At 30.6% G+C, this 17,062-nt stretch overlaps 1 protein-coding gene across 1 annotated transcript in view; it reads right to left on the bottom strand.

The window, feature by feature from the left end:
• Positions 1–202: 202 nt before the first annotated feature.
• LOC106461237 (dolichyl-diphosphooligosaccharide--protein glycosyltransferase subunit 2-like) overlaps positions 203–17,062 on the bottom strand; it is a 23,243-nt gene continuing 6,383 nt past the window's right edge. The window contains exons 6-18 of the mRNA XM_013921043.2: positions 15,296–15,410; positions 14,473–14,562; positions 13,536–13,643; positions 11,003–11,199; positions 10,365–10,482; positions 8,114–8,205; positions 7,465–7,669; positions 6,469–6,573; positions 4,899–4,982; positions 2,694–2,789; positions 1,613–1,688; positions 988–1,151; positions 203–378 (exon numbers count right to left, since the gene is read on the bottom strand). Coding sequence (XP_013776497.1) covers positions 1,015–1,151; positions 1,613–1,688; positions 2,694–2,789; positions 4,899–4,982; positions 6,469–6,573; positions 7,465–7,669; positions 8,114–8,205; positions 10,365–10,482; positions 11,003–11,199; positions 13,536–13,643; positions 14,473–14,562; positions 15,296–15,410 — 1,423 coding nt within the window. The 3' untranslated portion in view covers positions 203–378; positions 988–1,014. The remainder of the gene's footprint in view (positions 379–987; positions 1,152–1,612; positions 1,689–2,693; positions 2,790–4,898; positions 4,983–6,468; positions 6,574–7,464; positions 7,670–8,113; positions 8,206–10,364; positions 10,483–11,002; positions 11,200–13,535; positions 13,644–14,472; positions 14,563–15,295; positions 15,411–17,062) is intronic.

The following is a 17,062-nucleotide window of genomic DNA, read 5'->3' as shown; positions in this document are numbered from 1 at the left end:
TTGCTTGTATTGTGTAACGTCAGATATATTTCATTTCTACATTTGTACAATTGTGGATACAACGATAACACACCTCGTTAGTTGTTTAAACATCCAAACTTAAAAAGACCAACTATTATATTTAGAACAAATCCAAAACCGTAAGTAAAACAATTAATTAAACAATGTAGAACAGTATTAAAGTATGAAACCAAACAGGGATTATATATATTTATTTTTTATTTACTTCAAGCCACTTCTTGATCACTCCACAAATGCACATTTGCCAAATTATTCATTTGTAATTACTAGTTTTTTTCTCAGAATGGAATGCATGACAATGAAATCCCCATTCAACAAACCACTGAAGTTCACTCAGTCATCCAATGATGGAAATCGCTGAAAGACAAAATGCAAAGTTTAACCACTCTTTCTTAGGAAGTCATGATTCTTAATTGGAATATTTCTGAAGCAGATTTGTCCACCAGCATGTTTTACAACTACCATTAATACTCTAGCAGCTACTATTTAAAGTGATAAAAAAATTGTTGACTCAAGTTCAATAATAAATGATACCCTACTTGAAAGTAGAGCTACATAAAATATTTACAGATGATGTAACAGGTCAAACTGTCAGGAACAAAAAACAAGTCAAAATATGTAAGTGAAACCACTACTGCACTAGTTAGAAGAGAGAAAATCACTTACTATGTCCAATAAATAAAGTATTGTAGCCCTCAACAAGTTTTAAAACTAGTGGTTTAACAACTGACATTCTTTAAACAACACTAAATTTATGGTTTTAAATCAAGTAATTTACCATGTATTACAAAATAATGAAATGCCAAATACTTTATTTTTCTTTATTAAAGAACTATCAAACACTATAAAATATGATAGCTTTAACAATACATCTGCTTATCTGAACACAATTTTTAAATGTTTGTTTCTTGCAGAATAATACTTTCCAAAAACTCAAGTAGGTACAAAAAAAAAAACGTTACTTACATAAACTTATCTAGTGAAGCTTAATAACTATTTCTTTGAAGCTGCAAGATGGGACAACAGACCATGCCCTGTTAAGAAGGTAAAGGTTCCTAAAAGAGCCAGTAGCTTCAGTGTGGTGAACATATCCAGTTGGAGCCAGAACAAACCAAACAATCCAAAAATACCTGAAGTATCAAAAAAACATACATATACATAAATACATCTTTAAGAAAACAGCACATACAACATGTATGTTATTTAGCTAACACAGCATGCTAGAGTAACACATCCTACATAATGGAGGTGATATTTAGACACAAGAAAAAAAAATGAAAGAAAGGAATAGAAACTTTGATTTTCAAACAGTTTCTTTTCTCAAATGTTTCCACCGTGTTATGTTAGCACACAACCTAATTATACCATTTGATAACCATAACTTAAAATGAAAGATTTAAAAGCCAGTGGTCCGAGATAAAAAACAACAACAACAATGCATCAATACATCTATATTAGTAGGTTAAGAAGCCATACACTTTTTCAATAAAATCAACAAAAAGTACTTTGCACCGAGATGCATTAATGAATGCAAATACTTATATTGGTCATTATTAGTTAAACAGTTTGATACAACAAAACATAAGCTTACCTCCTAGCCCAAGATGAAAACCAAAAGAACTTAATGAGCAAGGAAAATTTGAAAGGTTTATTCCAATTCTCAGCCACTGAAAAAATAATAAAACTTATAATTCTTAACTGAATAAGAACAATAAGTTTAATGTAGTCAATTTAAACAAATACAAACTTGTTTCTCGATTCCTTCCTATTACCACACATTTCTAGGTATATATTATGTATTTGTTGTCCATTAAAGAAAATATATTGAGTGAATTAAGTATTTTGTGCAACTTATTTAATTGTTCAGATTATATATAAAAAACTCGTCATATACCATGTATAATTTTTCTGAGTTTTATCTTTCAATGCCAATGATATTTTCTTTTAGTTTTACCAATTTTTTTTTTGTTGTCACAGATTGAGAAACCTCTATTTAGGGTTAGGTCCTTTAAACAAGTTTAATAATAGTGTTTGTAACATCATTTACTTTTAAATGTTAAGAAAATTTTATGACTGAACTGCTTTGATACTGTAAACATAGAAAATAAACCCATTAAATATCAAGCAGAATCAACATACACACTTAGATATTCAGGGAAAATCTAATGACCATAATATGTATAAAAAAATCAGTAAACCTACGGGATCATTCAATTCCGTCAAGGGTTCCTCACATTCTGTTAACCATGGAGCTTTTACATAAACATTAAATAAACATAAAATTAATTATAAACTATTTTTGAACTATTACATATTATATGAACAGCCTAAGAAGATATGCTCAGTAATTAAGTTTCACCCAATGATATTCAAAGTAGTTCTAGCATCTGGACACTGAATGGTAAGCTGATGAGGAACAAGAATGTAGTTCTTTACTGAAATTCTCCCCAGGATTTAAGTGAGATATAAATAATAAAAAATAAACAAAAAGGTTTCTAGACACTGGGATAAATTGGCTTATATTTTTTGGGGGGAACATACATGTTTTGACAGAACACGGGTCTATTTTATTCTGTTGTTTGCCAACTTACTATATTAGCAATATTTGTATCCATACTCAAAAAGCTAAATAACCCATTCCATATAATGAATCCCAGATAAATTACACTTACCAAAATTATAAGCAATAAAAATGGAACAACTATCAATACTGAAAATGTATTAGATACTGTTGAGGATGGTCGTTTTTCTTGCTCCCTAAACACATGCTGTAGAAAGGGAAATTAGAAAATTTTAGAATTAATATTTTAAATTAAAAAGATTAATCTTATCATGATATTAAGTCATCCTATAAATTATTTTTATAAATATAACTTCTTTACAAAAGTAGTGGAAAAATTACCAATTATAAAAATTATTTATTCAAAACACAAAAATTTGATTATTTTATGTAAAACTTACTCTCTCAAATACATTAGAGCATAGGGAAACACATATTTACATTGTAGTTGTGCTGTGTCATCTCATAGACCAACTTGAGATATATAATCTAAGCCGGGTGTGGGAGATGAATTATTCTAGCACCTTTATTCCAAAACAAAAGATTTAACCCATCTTCTCTTTAGATCGTTAAGATGCTTTTTCTTTCAACGCCAATATATTCACAGAAAAATTTGTTTACAAATTCATTCTGTAGCTGTAGGAAATGATAACGAGACAAATATAATGCAAAATTCAATTTTTTTAAGTTGTTTGAAAAATATCACATCTTTAGTGGGTATTAGTGGAATGAATAAAATTAACTGGCTATAGTAAAAAAAACAACTGCCAGGCAAGAGAAAACAAAAGTACTGTACTTAATAAAGAAACGAAACCAACAACACGCAAACATGAAAAACACTTCATGCATTAATAGGAAGATACACGAGCCTTCTGTACCGCTGAAAACAAGCTGTAATATTAGGCTGCATGAAAGTGACAAGTATTACCAGTTACTTTAAATTTCTTCACTAAAACAGTAATGTCTGTTTGCATTTTAATGAAAATTAAAAAATGGATAAACCTTTGCAAAAGATATCTACAAAGTATTCCCCAAACTCCCCATAAAGTATGAAACATAGCTACCCATTTGTTTGTGTAATCAGTGTAACAAATCAATTACTTACATATTACGTAAGACCAGAAATCAGAATTATAACGAAATACTAAGAAAAAAAATAACATTTAGTTTCATTTGATCAGCTAAATTAAGCACGATTTTAACCCTTATCAAACAAAAACTATATCAATAGGTATAGAAATGTCAATCCCAAACATCTGATGTACTACCGTAAAAACATTACAACCAACTCTGCAATACCACAGTTTAACGGGGATTTTAAAATTAAGCTCATTTCTAATACAAGAGCCAATTTAATACTACTATAAATAATTATTAGGTTTAGCTAGAGTACTACACCACCTTACACAATTATGATAAAAATATACTCAGTATACAGTAAATTTTTCTACTGATGTAACAAGAAATACATATTCACACGTATATTTTTCATTGAAAATATTTCATTATGCTGGAGATAGTTAACTGCCCATTTATGCTATATTAAATCTATTATTTAGCTGCAACTATGACTGATGAAACTTAAAAAAAAAATACTATCAGGCAACAAATGTCCACTTAAATTGCCCAGTGAGCCTTTATCTCCTTTGTTCGAGGTTAGCATTCAAAAACTAACAGAAGTGAAATGATCCTGCCATCTGTTGATGTTCCCATGCAGTAAACACTACGGAAACTGTTATAATACTTATTCTCTTCATTAGAAGTTAAAGTAAAGGAATGTTTTTTGAAATATAACAAACACTTTACTGGTTTAGTACATATTTGTACCAAAACGAAACAAAGATGGAGTTAAATTAAACGTCTAATAAAGGTCATGAATTTTCAAATCCAAATATATATATTAAAAAAAAAATCAGTTATAAGATACTAGAAACAAGATTATCAAAAGTGCCAGCCCAAAAAGGTACCTATAAAAATTAAAGAAATGCTTCCTTTATAATCAATATTTATGTAATTTAATTATGCTGGTAGATTAAAATACACAACAGTTTAAATACTTTATTTTCTAAATTCATACCTTTATAGTTAATACAGTTTAACCCTGATCAACACTTAAAAAAGGTAGGGCATGTACAGCATTTTGAAGAGTTGTAATAGTTTTCATTACCTTTCATTAAAAGCCTGTTTATTAAACTATTTATTTTAGGAGTACATACACATTAAAGAGAAACAATCTGCGTAACATTTACTTTTTTCCCTAATCCAATCAATCACTCATAATAATATTTGATAACTTTTTTTCCCTCATCATACTTACGTGTATTTCTGGTTTAGGTGCATATGGGTTTTGTGATGGTTTTGAGGGGTTGGGATTTGGAGGAAAAGTCAGCTTTAGGTCACCCTGTCAAAAACATTCATAATCAAAACTGGTGTCTCATTTTAATTATCACTTGATAAATTGTTTGAAAATTATTTTCCAGATCAAACCAAGAAAAATAAAATTCAATTTCTCTTGAATCTTAAAAAAGATTCAACAACAAAAAAAAACTTGTATGCTTTGAAATCATAAGAACACTGGAAGAAAAGAACTACCACTTTAAAAACATTACAAGTTTTTTGTGTCTGATAGAAAAATATATTATAAATTTTCTTCTATATACTAATGTGGGCTTTTAAATAGTGAAACACAGTTTCTGACCACTGGTTACGTGGAGAATAGCCAATTTTTTTAGCATCCTCTAAAAAAAGACTAAGTTATAAAACTAAGCCCACTTCAGGAAAGAATGCAGATATCAAAGCAACTTTTCTCCTAAGTAAACTACATTTATCAACTTGCTTAAAAATAAAAAATTTTAAGTTTTAATTCAGTTACAATTATATTTCCACTATTCACCTTTTGCAAGGTTTACAGTGGTACAAATGTTTATATTTATCTCTGTTGTTTGCTTCTGGCTTATTTTAGTTATTATTACTTGAATTTCCACTAAGTTCACTTGTTACTTAATTTAAAAACCTTCAAATACAAGAACTTTCAAAACATAATACCTCAACATTTTATATCTCTCCAAGAATTTTGGTTTGGAATGCAAGTTACATGTATAAATTAACACAACATGGCTGAAACAATTTATAAGTTTGTGCACTAATCTAATACATAAGCTGCTTTGGAAACACTAATGTATACAAAGTTCGTAGTTTAGCAATAATCTCCACTTCAAGGAACTGTCCGAGCCATATTAAATTTCAGTTCAATAATAATAATAAATTAGGACATTAAATTACAAAGACAAGATGCAATTCATATTTTTTTTTTCCCATTTAAACATGTTCTCTGCTGCCCAATAACCTGATATATATTTTCATTTCATGAATGAAATCATAGAAGAGCTGATGAAACAATTCTGGTAGGATACGTGTTGCCCAACTGCAAGGAAGCTGTGCTTACATAAGCTAGGGAGGCATTTTAATATACGGAGGCATAGGTAGAGACGATAATATGCACTAGTTATTGTTTCTATTAAAAGAAAAGTATACTCTTGAAACGAAAGTTAATTTTGGTAACAAAGCTGTTAATTAATCATTCCTAATGCTTCATGTGTATGTGGGTTTCAAACTGAGATATTAGATTTGGACCAATTTTACACATTACTGATAAAAATTCAGCCACCTATACTGGAAATGGATGAACAGAATGAGTTCTTCGATATCAGACTTATAATGAAAGGTCATATATAATACACACTGAAGCTTGCATATTATTATGAATGACATTAAGTCAAAAATTTATTCTTAGACCATATCAAAAAGCCCAATAATCTATTTTTTTTATCTTTTTTATTCTGACTCATAATGTAAGTAAAATTTCTAAAGCAACACTTGTAACATACCATGTACCACTTGACAGGGTTGGCAATCACAGAATCTCCAACAATTAAATTCAGTTCATAATCACCAGACATATATCCAAAATCTTTAGCTTTGTTGTTCAGATCCTAGATAAGAAATAAAACACTCTTTATCGTTAAGTTTGCCAAATTCTCTACTCATTGCCACATTTAACTTTCTAAATATCAACCAACAGAAGTGTTTATCACTTGATCCATACATCCATCCTTTCCTTTCCAATCTAAATGTACAACTGGATCAATACATATAACCAACTTTTAGATATTATTAACAGATATCAAAATACATTTATAAAATATTTTTTTGTGGGCATTTCAGATAGTGCAACACAGCTTCTGACCACTGGTTACGTGGAGTGTAGCCCATTTCATCTAGCATCCTTTAATAAAACCTAAGTTAAAAAAAACAACTAGGTCTAGTTTAGCAAAGGATGCAGAAAATTATATATATAACAATGTCCAGTACCAAGATATTTCAAAAGTCTGTTGCAGTATTAATAATTAGATTTTGTTTTAACTAATAATAATCGATTTTCAAACATTTTCCCCTTTATAACATCCAAAAATAATTGTACTTTATACCCATAAAAAGGTGTCGCTTTAGTAGCACTGCTATAAACAAAATTTAAAGACATATACTTTCATATAAATTAGTAAAGGCCATCCAATTTCTTTAATTAAAAGAAACAAATGTTTAATGGAACAAGAAATTGGCCTCACACAAAAATATGTGAAATACGTTTTATACAAGTAAAGCATTGTTTCTCTTAACATTTTAAAACGAAAAAGATAATAAATGTAACTATTAACTATAGAAAACTATTTTTGAAATGCTAGGTACAATTTCTGAAGCATATTTTTCAAATGATAGTCCACGTTAAGAATCTCTCATTACTGAAGAAAAAAAAAAACAACATTTAGAACAGACTTTTCACCTATAACTCACAAAATTATAAAGACAACAACAAGATCACTTACAACATCAAACTTGTAGACACTGCTAGAGTCTGGCTCAGCCACAAAAACTATCTCCTGTTTCGTTTGCTTATTCAATAACTGGACAAAGGCCTGGTGAGATGTCATTGTTGTCCCAGCATTCATATCCTGCAAGATGAACTTCATTACCAGCTTCTGATGATGGTCTGCCTCTAAGGGAGTACCAAGCTTCTTGCCTTGTTCCAACCTTAATGACATAACATTAAAATCTATTCCAGTGATCATAATATTGTTCTACCAATATATCAGTTACACAAAATGTTCTATTTTAAAATCTGTTGCAATTAATAAATCAGGTGGAAAAATATGAGCCATGTTTAAAACTTTTTCAGCAATTAAATATTTACACAAGATTATTATAACTAAACTGTCGAGGTACTAAACACACACACACACACGTATGATGACCATTTTTCATACAAATGACTAAAATAAGCGAAATATTTCCGACAAAATGGAATCTTGACAAACAAGAGATTTGCACTGTTACTTTTCTTTAACATGTAAATAGAACAATAATCTAACACACCAAAATAAAGATTCCTTGAATTCCTATCATAGAGAATAAAAAATTAACTGTACTAGCAATCACTACTACCACCTGAATTAAAAATAGATATTTTTTACTTACTTAGTAGCTTTTGGAGTAGTGGCCTGGTCCCTATCCACTGTTCCCACCTCAACCTTCTCAATTCCCACTTTAGTCATCACCTTGACATTAATCTACCAAAAAAAACATTACACAAGCTTATAGATAAAATGTAAATGTGCATACTGAATATCAAAATAAGATAGTACACAAGAAATAAGTTTCAAAAATATTTAATAAACACAGACATAAATAATTCTTATGTATCATATTAGGACTCGATTTTAACAGTCACTCGAGACAACTAAAACTTTTTCGGATGACCAGTGCACTGGAGCAGACATTTCTCAAAACAGCATCACAGTTTACTGTACACTTATCCATTTCCCACAATACAGACATAATGTTAGACTCCGATCCTCAATAAAAAATCATTGGTAAATTCCCTAACAACGAACTTGAAAATTTGAACCCTCACAAAAATATTTTTTGGTTTTTTGATTTGTTTAAAAAAAGATTGTACGTTGTACAAGAAATATGTTGGTACAATCCACCAAAAGGGGGCCAAAAATGTTAAGAAAAGTTTGCTCTTGTTATTGACAATAATGCTGTTTTCATTACTAAACTTTTTATCATGGACAAGCTGTGCCTCTGTGCTGCTTTTTGCACATAAATTTAGTATGAAGTTCAAATGAGCATGAATGGCTGTGTATGCAAACATAATACAGTGTATCCAGCTTAGTTACATTACCACACATTGTATTGTGCAATGTTTGTATGAATATATACGAGCAGGCAGGAATTTGCAAAGGAAATGAACACCAATATTTAGCGAGATTAACTTCTAATATAGATACTTAAAACAATAAAACTAACATGGCTGTTTCAACTTCTTACTGATAAACCTTTTGTAAGAACTAAAACAATCAAATTTACAAACTCATACACAGAATTTTCATAGTTAATCACCATAGTTGAAACACCGACCCCCTTTGGATTACACATGTATGGGCCAAAGGCTAACATTATACACGATTAATTGAGTCTATGAAATACAGAAGGCCTAGCTACCATGAGAAAATCCACAAATTAAACATAACGATAACTGCAAACTAAATTTTATGAAAGTTTGATCAGTACGAAACAGAATAACAATAAATAAAATAAGTCTAGCTTTGCCTCTATCCAGGTCAATATAAACTATGAGTATGAACGAAAATACATATCAGCGGTGTATGTGTGTAACACTCAGGGATTGTGTATGTAGTACAGTATAGCAGATGTTATTAACAAATATCAAAATACAATTATAAAATTATTTTTTGTGGGCATTTTAGATAGTGCAACACAGCTGCTGACCACTGGTTACGTGGAGTGTAGCCCATTTCATCTAGCATCCCTTAATAAGACCCAAGTTAAAAAAAAACTAGGTCTAGTTTAGCAAAGGATGCAGAAAATGATATATAACAATGTCCAGTACCAAGATATTTCAGAAGTTTGTTAAAAAGTCCCAGTCTGCTGCAGTATTGATAATTAGATTTTGTTTTAACTGATAATAATAGATTTTCCAACATTTCACCCCCTTTATTACATCCAAAAATAATTGTAATTTATACCCACAATAAGGTGATGCTTTAGTAGCACTGCTATAAAAAAAAATATATAAATACATATAATACAGTAAAATTTATAAAGCATAATGTATATACTTTCATAAAACAGGTAAAGGCCATCCAATTTCTTTAATTAAAACGAAACAAACTTTTAATGGAATGAGAAATTGGCCTCACACAAAAAGATACGAAATAAATTTCATACAAGTGAAGCATTTAATCACACTAGACTCATCATATCCATTGCCGACAACAATTTGCCCAATTCAGAGCTCTTCAGGTTGGCTGGGATTCAAACTATTTATATAATCTATTTGTTACAACAACAACTGTTATGGTATGGATGCCTTTTAGAAACTGGCAATGCACGATAGTTATTTACATTTGTCATAAGACATTATGTTGGCCTAATAGAATTTTCAATGCTACATTACTACGTTAGGAATGTCTAGTTTGTTGATCAAATTCAGCCCTAAAAATCATGTAATTTAAAAAAATAATATTCTACCTGCCTGTCAAAACAACACATGATGCGAAAGACCTGGGCTAGTATACCTGCTGTCTTTCATGGGTAATTCCAGGCCTTGGATAATTTCATTAACATTTTGAGACAAGAGTACAGTACATCAACCAGTATCACAATAAAAACAAAAAATACTGTAAGTAATAATGTATCTTACAGAAGCACCTGTGTTTCCTACAAGTCGGGAATCTGGTTTCACAGGTACAGCACTGACTGAAACCTTGTAAAATCCTCTCAAGGGTTTGCTTTCCATGAAGTTCAGGCTATAGGCAGAGCTACAAAAAACAACACACAACTGGAGCAAACTACTTTCATATTCAAGAAATAACAACAAAAAACACATCACGGTTCAGTTAGGGTTAAGCTTTTTAAGAAAAGAAACTTTCTTGGGAATAGTTAGTATTATGTTAAATACATTTCTATAAAATTTCTAATATTCTCATTTTATTGTAAAACAATTGAAAGCCTTCAAAGCCACAGTGCCATACTAAATATTAGCCACCAAGAAATAATTCATGCAAAACAACAATGCTACATTTCCTTTCTAAAATCCTTATATCATATTATGAAAGCCACAATTACTACAAGGACCACAAGCAGAGAACTGACATCAAACAACTATCATAATGAAGACCAGTTAGTATGGAAACCACTAAGTTTTATATTGTAATCTGAAATATGTTTACAGAATGTACTTAAAAGATTATAAGAGGTAACACGAATGGCTTGTTTGTAAGCTAACTACATTCAAATATAAACTTCTAATACAGTCAATATTTGTTTAAAAGTACGTACTTGTCTCCCTGAACAGGTGTAAAAGCCTTCTTGCTCATAATAACAGCACTGTCACCCAATCTTGTAGCAGTGTCAGCAGTAACAGTTAAAGGACCCAGGGGGTCTCCCAACACATTAGTCACTCGGACCTGAATTACTGGGTTGTCAGTAGACAAAGCACTGTTACTGGCCACTGTAACAGCAACTGGAATGTGATACTGTCGAGAAGGGAAAACAAATTAGTAATTTAACTAATTTTTACTATTTTTTGAACTTTATCGATTAAAGAAAAAATGTCTTATATGAAACACTAAATATATTTAAAATAGATATGGAACAAATTATAAACTAAACAACGTTGGAGGAAAATGGGACACTTCGTGAAAATCTCTGAGAAAATTATTCAACCCTTTGTGCACAGCATTAAACAACTGCATATCCTGACACTTTACTGTTACATTCAAACAGTAATGAAACTTTATAATCAACGTATGTCAAACTTGGCACCAGAACACAGCTTACAAATCAAGATTTTTATATTATCCAAGTTCTCTTAACTTCAAAATATTTACAAAAATGCTCAATCTTTGTGTTGTCATGAGACATACATGTGCTCTCAATTCTCCTCTATGAAGTTTGTACAACTTCTACAGTACCAAACTAATATAAAAACAAGGTCACAATTCCAACATCACAACTTCATTTGAACAGGAATTTCTCCACTTCACTTTAACTCTCAAGGCAGTTTTCAAAAATCACGTGTTCTTATTTGATGTAAGTACTTATAAACAATGGAAATTCTTTTTTTCTATTTGAAACTTGCAACCCTGCTTTTGAATTTGGTGGCAACAGGCATCAGTCAAGAGAAACTGACATTTGTGTTATTAAATCAAAGTTGTTGTTAATAGCATTAACAGAATTTTCTATCCTATTTATAGCTTAGTTAGAAAGCCAGTTAAATGAAAGTAGTTTCAGGACATTTATTCTCATGACTGATATGTGTACATTGCATTCTAAAATGCATATGTGAATTTTTGTTTGGACAACAAACTTACATAAAAAAAACATGCCCATTCAACTGCACATTTTGAATCAGGAGGTATGATGATGTACCAAATTCTGTTAACATGTTCCTGCTGTGACATACTGCTTTTATTGCATGAACTACTTACATCATACAAGCCATGAAAAACAATAAAATTCAAATGTGAAAAGGTTAACAAATAAAACTGTGAATGCCATTAAATAAAGATGTGGCAAATGTGGCATGGCAACAAATGATGCAAAGAAAGAAGAAAAATTATTTTATATTTTATATCATAATTTAAATTTTCATTTCAAATGTACTTTGATATTTTTAGCTACAGTTAGGGTAGAGAAAATAACAAATAAAACACAGTTTTAGTAAAAAAAAACAATAGCTTTGATATACATTTAGGAAATTCTAGAAGTTATGCAAATTAAATATGAAAATTGTTCTTTGCATAAAAATCATCCTGCACTCAGACTGACTCAGTAAAAGCTTCATATATTCACAGCCAAACCTTTAGTAAAAAATTGAAACAGATTTGTAATGTTTGCTACAAGCTTACCAAATTTTGTAAAGATACAAAGTAAATTCACAATTATAATAAACAGAAACAGAGTTGGGTCCAACGAACAAATGCCATGCTAACTGGGTTAACAAAAAACAAAATCTATGCTATTAAATCCTCTTTGTTCAATCTTCTAAAAACCAAAAACACTTATATAAATATAAATTAAAAAAAAATCATTTTAACAGCCACAGCTATAATAAATAAATATGTTATTAGCAGGCAGTTCTATCCTTAAACACTTTCAAAGTTTCATGCACTTGAAATATACATCAATGTTTACAAAAATCATTTATTGAATGAGAATATATACTGCTTAAAACTTAATCATATCCAGATTGTCAAGTTCAGATCACACTTAAAGCATCTTTTATTTGCAGTAATACAACATAACTTACTTTTACACCACTGATTTGTGGATTAAGATGCATTAAATGAACTGTCTTACACATACTAATATTTTTTATATCTTGAGCTATGTTTGAGCCACAATTTTTCAACCATTCTTAAGTCCTCTATCAGTAGTTTATATGAGATGGGCTAATATCTAATGAGAAAACATTCATGCCATTTTGAAACGCATCTAAAGTGGTTTAGTTGATAGTAAAAAATCAAGCATTAATTTTCAGTTTGGTAACTATTCAATTATGTCATACCTTAATCCAAAGCCACTAAAATTTTCTTTAGTAGTTCATGCAAATGTCATAAGCCCAGTTGAGATTGGGAGGAGATAAGTAATCCTTCCGTAGCATCCTATTAGGTCTTATGAATTTATTATTTGACAAATATTAGTTTTCCTGAATAAAATCCCACTTATGTTTACTTTACAAGTGTTAATGTATCCATACCTTAAGTAGAATTTATGTCATTGAAAAAATTTTAAACACTGAATTCAAAAATACAACCCCCCCCAGAAATAAACTCTTAGAACGATAACTCTATATTTCTTGTCAGCTTACTTTGTTTACGGTAAGTAGTTTCAAGATATCCAAAAGCTGAGCCGCTCCTTTAGCAGTCTGTACAAATTTTCTACTCAAGAAGTAGTTGGTGAATTTCACAGCTTGTTCCTAAAGAAGAAATTATTGGAGAGAATTTTAATTATAATTACTAGTATCTTTTATCATTTTCACTTTTTTAAAACATTTATGGCTTTTTCAATTTAAAATCAAATTGCGAGAGTGTAAATGAGAAAACTTTGACATATCAAAGAGAAAGATTTTCCACATGTGCATTTCAATTAGACTACCTTCATCTGGACCATAATAAATAGGAAAATTACTACAGTATCACATTTATGCAATACAGCAACCACCATAACCAAAAATAGTGAAAATTTCCACATTTAGTACTGTGAGGCAAACAAGTTTTTAAGAAACAAAATGTCTTCTGGTGGCAAAGCAACAAGTCTGAGTTTCAACACCCACAATGGGCTGAATAAAGATATTCCATTATGCAGCATTGTAACAACAAACAAACAAGAATCACAATAATTCAAAATTACTTTTAACACAAAAAAAACATTTTACTGATTATGTACATAATAATTTTTATTTGATGGCTTTAGTATTAATTCATTTCCTTCGGTCTTATACTCGTGGTATCAAACCTTGGATAGAATCTTGATGGAATTACAAATTACACTGATAACATCTTCACTGAAACTACGTGCAGACTACTGGCAACTTTTCTTGGCCAATCTGCATGTGTTTACACTTAGCCTTTACGATGGTGATGTATTCCTTAAGTACAAAAAATCTGTGTTCTGTATAGCTAATAACCATATCTACTTGTAAATTTCCTACACATACACTGTAATTTAATGAATTTTCTCCATAAATTATAATCAAATCATCTTTTCAAAACAAATACATAAACCTGTAACAAATTATAACTCACCCCTGTAACAGTGGGAACTTTCTTAATAGCATCTGCTAGACGATACACGCCACTCATGATCGTAGCTGTTATACTGAGACCTCCTTCAAACTGAAACACAAAGCTACTAGTTAGAAATTTCAGCTCATAATCAAAGAATATTTTTTTTTCTGAAGGAAGGCACAGAATTATAAAAATAATTATGACAGCACAGCATATTAACTCCTTCAAGGAATAGAAAGAAAAAAAAATTTATGGTGTCCCAAAGTGTTTTCCAGCCCTCTAGTCTAAAATGCAAACAAGAGGAAGGATAGAACTATGACTTTACTTTCCAACGTCATGGAAGGAGAACCATCCTTGTGGCATCATGTTATCACGAAGGCCACTAGGTTTCCATGGTTACGTTGATTGTTGCAGATTGTGTTAACTTCCAGTTTTACTTATTATTCAAAATCTTTAGCTTTTCACAAAAATTGATTTAATCACAAAAGTAATCAGTTCCTAGAAAAGGATTTATTATTAACCTATGCTCAAAACTAATAAAATCGTAAATGCTAAGTCTAATTCAAACATCACCAGTGGTGAAAACCACAATACTTTTACTACTCGTAGCCACGAGTAAACTCCTCTTATGGCTTGCCAGTTTCAGAACCTAACATCCAACTTAACCATTAAGAGCTTTATTCAAGCAAACATTGAAGTAATTTTCCAACATTTCATTAAATTAATGAAATTCTCAAAACACAATGCATTCTGTTTTACATTCACAAATACTTCTCTGTACAACTAAATGACATATTTCAAGAAAGAACATTTTTATTAGAATGTAAGGAAAAAAAAATACCTGCAAGTGCTTTCCATCAACCTCGTCAGCTTGAACAATTACATCTTCAATTCTCTCAAAGAAAGAATTCATGTCACCCTGCAGCTGAGATGCAACATGGAATGCATAACCCAGACTGTTTATAAAAATAATATATATATAAATAAATGTGAAGGACTGGAGTACAGGTAAAGAAAAGTTAACCTCACAAATAATTTCCAACACCAAAGTATCCTGCACACTTAAAGAGATTGACTCAAACGTTTAAATATTTTCTATAAATTTGAAGGAATGATTTGGATATTCCAACTGTCAGGAATTAATGACTTAACACCATCTCAGAACATCTTGCTGTTCTCTTCACCATCCCTACACAACGGTGAACATTCAGTCCTTTTATAACAGTAAATATTCAGTCTTCATTTTTTAAGAAATCTTCAAAACCCCCCAGAACAAATAGCAATATACTTTATAAAGCTCATAATTCTTAACCCTATATACACAGTGTGCATGCTCAACCTTGTATAGTATGCCCAAAAAGCTTTTGTAACCAGACATTTCAATACCTCCAAATACAAATACTCGTTATAGCTCAGTGGCATTGCCTGTTGTTTTATTTACACTCTTTCCTGCTGGCAAGTTTCAGTTAGCTGTCTGTACTGAGATTCACATTTAAAAATATTGTACTTGTGTATTTATACAGATTTAAATTCTTTTACAGCATTTATTATTGTTTAAAATTGTTAGTGTTACAGATGATGTAGAAATATTGTATAAAACAAGATGTCAAAATATTTCCTGTAAAATATAGCAAGGGAAATGCTTTTGTAACTAGAATTTTTGCCTATCCAACACCAGCCAGGTCTGGATAATAAAGCTCTTACTCTATTATTAACTTTGCAATAGTTCATGTTAAAGTAGAGAAAATACTTTACACTATACAAAAGAATAATGAAAGAACTGGAAAAAAAAATTCACTAAGGAGGCTGCAGGGATTGTGAAAACAAAATTTGCAAACTATGTGATGGAGAAAAGTATTTTCATTCTTCGTACAAACACCAATTTGCACCAAGACTTCTCAGATTGAATCAGATAGACTTCACCATTTCACAGACATATTGTTCATACAAAAACCTTAGTAACATACAACTTTTTTTTTTGTATACAACAGATTTGTATTGTTAAGTAACACAAAGAGGATCCCAGCAACAAGTGGAATTATTTGCAATACTGATACCCTACTACATACTAAAATCCTTTCTCCATTCCTCACAAATGCTTCTGTCCCTAACACACTTTGGGTCCAGTCAAGCCCAATTGGTGCTCGCTCATACCCGAACAAACCCGACTAATCCTTTTTGCTGCTAAATTTCAAACTATTGCTTCACTCTCAGCTCACACCAACAGAACAGTAGGATCTCTGCCAAAACTATATGCACGTGTTAACATTTATAAATGTGCTTTAGAAACAAACATTACTTTCTTTTAAATGAAACAGCAAACTGACAATGTGAATTGGGGTATCAATTTTTTTAAAGTATTTTTGTGTTATTCACGTGTTATTAGGGATCATGTAATCAACAGTCAAGGATACAAAAGCAGTTTAGAAAAATATATTTAAAAAGTGATGTGTGGACCCTTATAAGTAATTGTAAGATCAACACACAATTAAAGCTTCCTTCACGTAATCAGCACATGATGAGTTTTCTTCATATAATCAACACACGACGGAAGTTTACCTCTTATAATCAACACACGACGAAAGTTTACCTCTTATAATCAACACAC

Source organism: Limulus polyphemus, unplaced genomic scaffold (assembly GCF_000517525.1).
Source record: "Limulus polyphemus unplaced genomic scaffold, Limulus_polyphemus-2.1.2 Scaffold920, whole genome shotgun sequence".
Lineage (NCBI taxonomy): Eukaryota > Metazoa > Arthropoda > Merostomata > Xiphosura > Limulidae > Limulus > Limulus polyphemus.
Note: the sequence above shows the minus strand (reverse complement) of the source record. Positions and strands in the feature narration are given on the sequence as shown.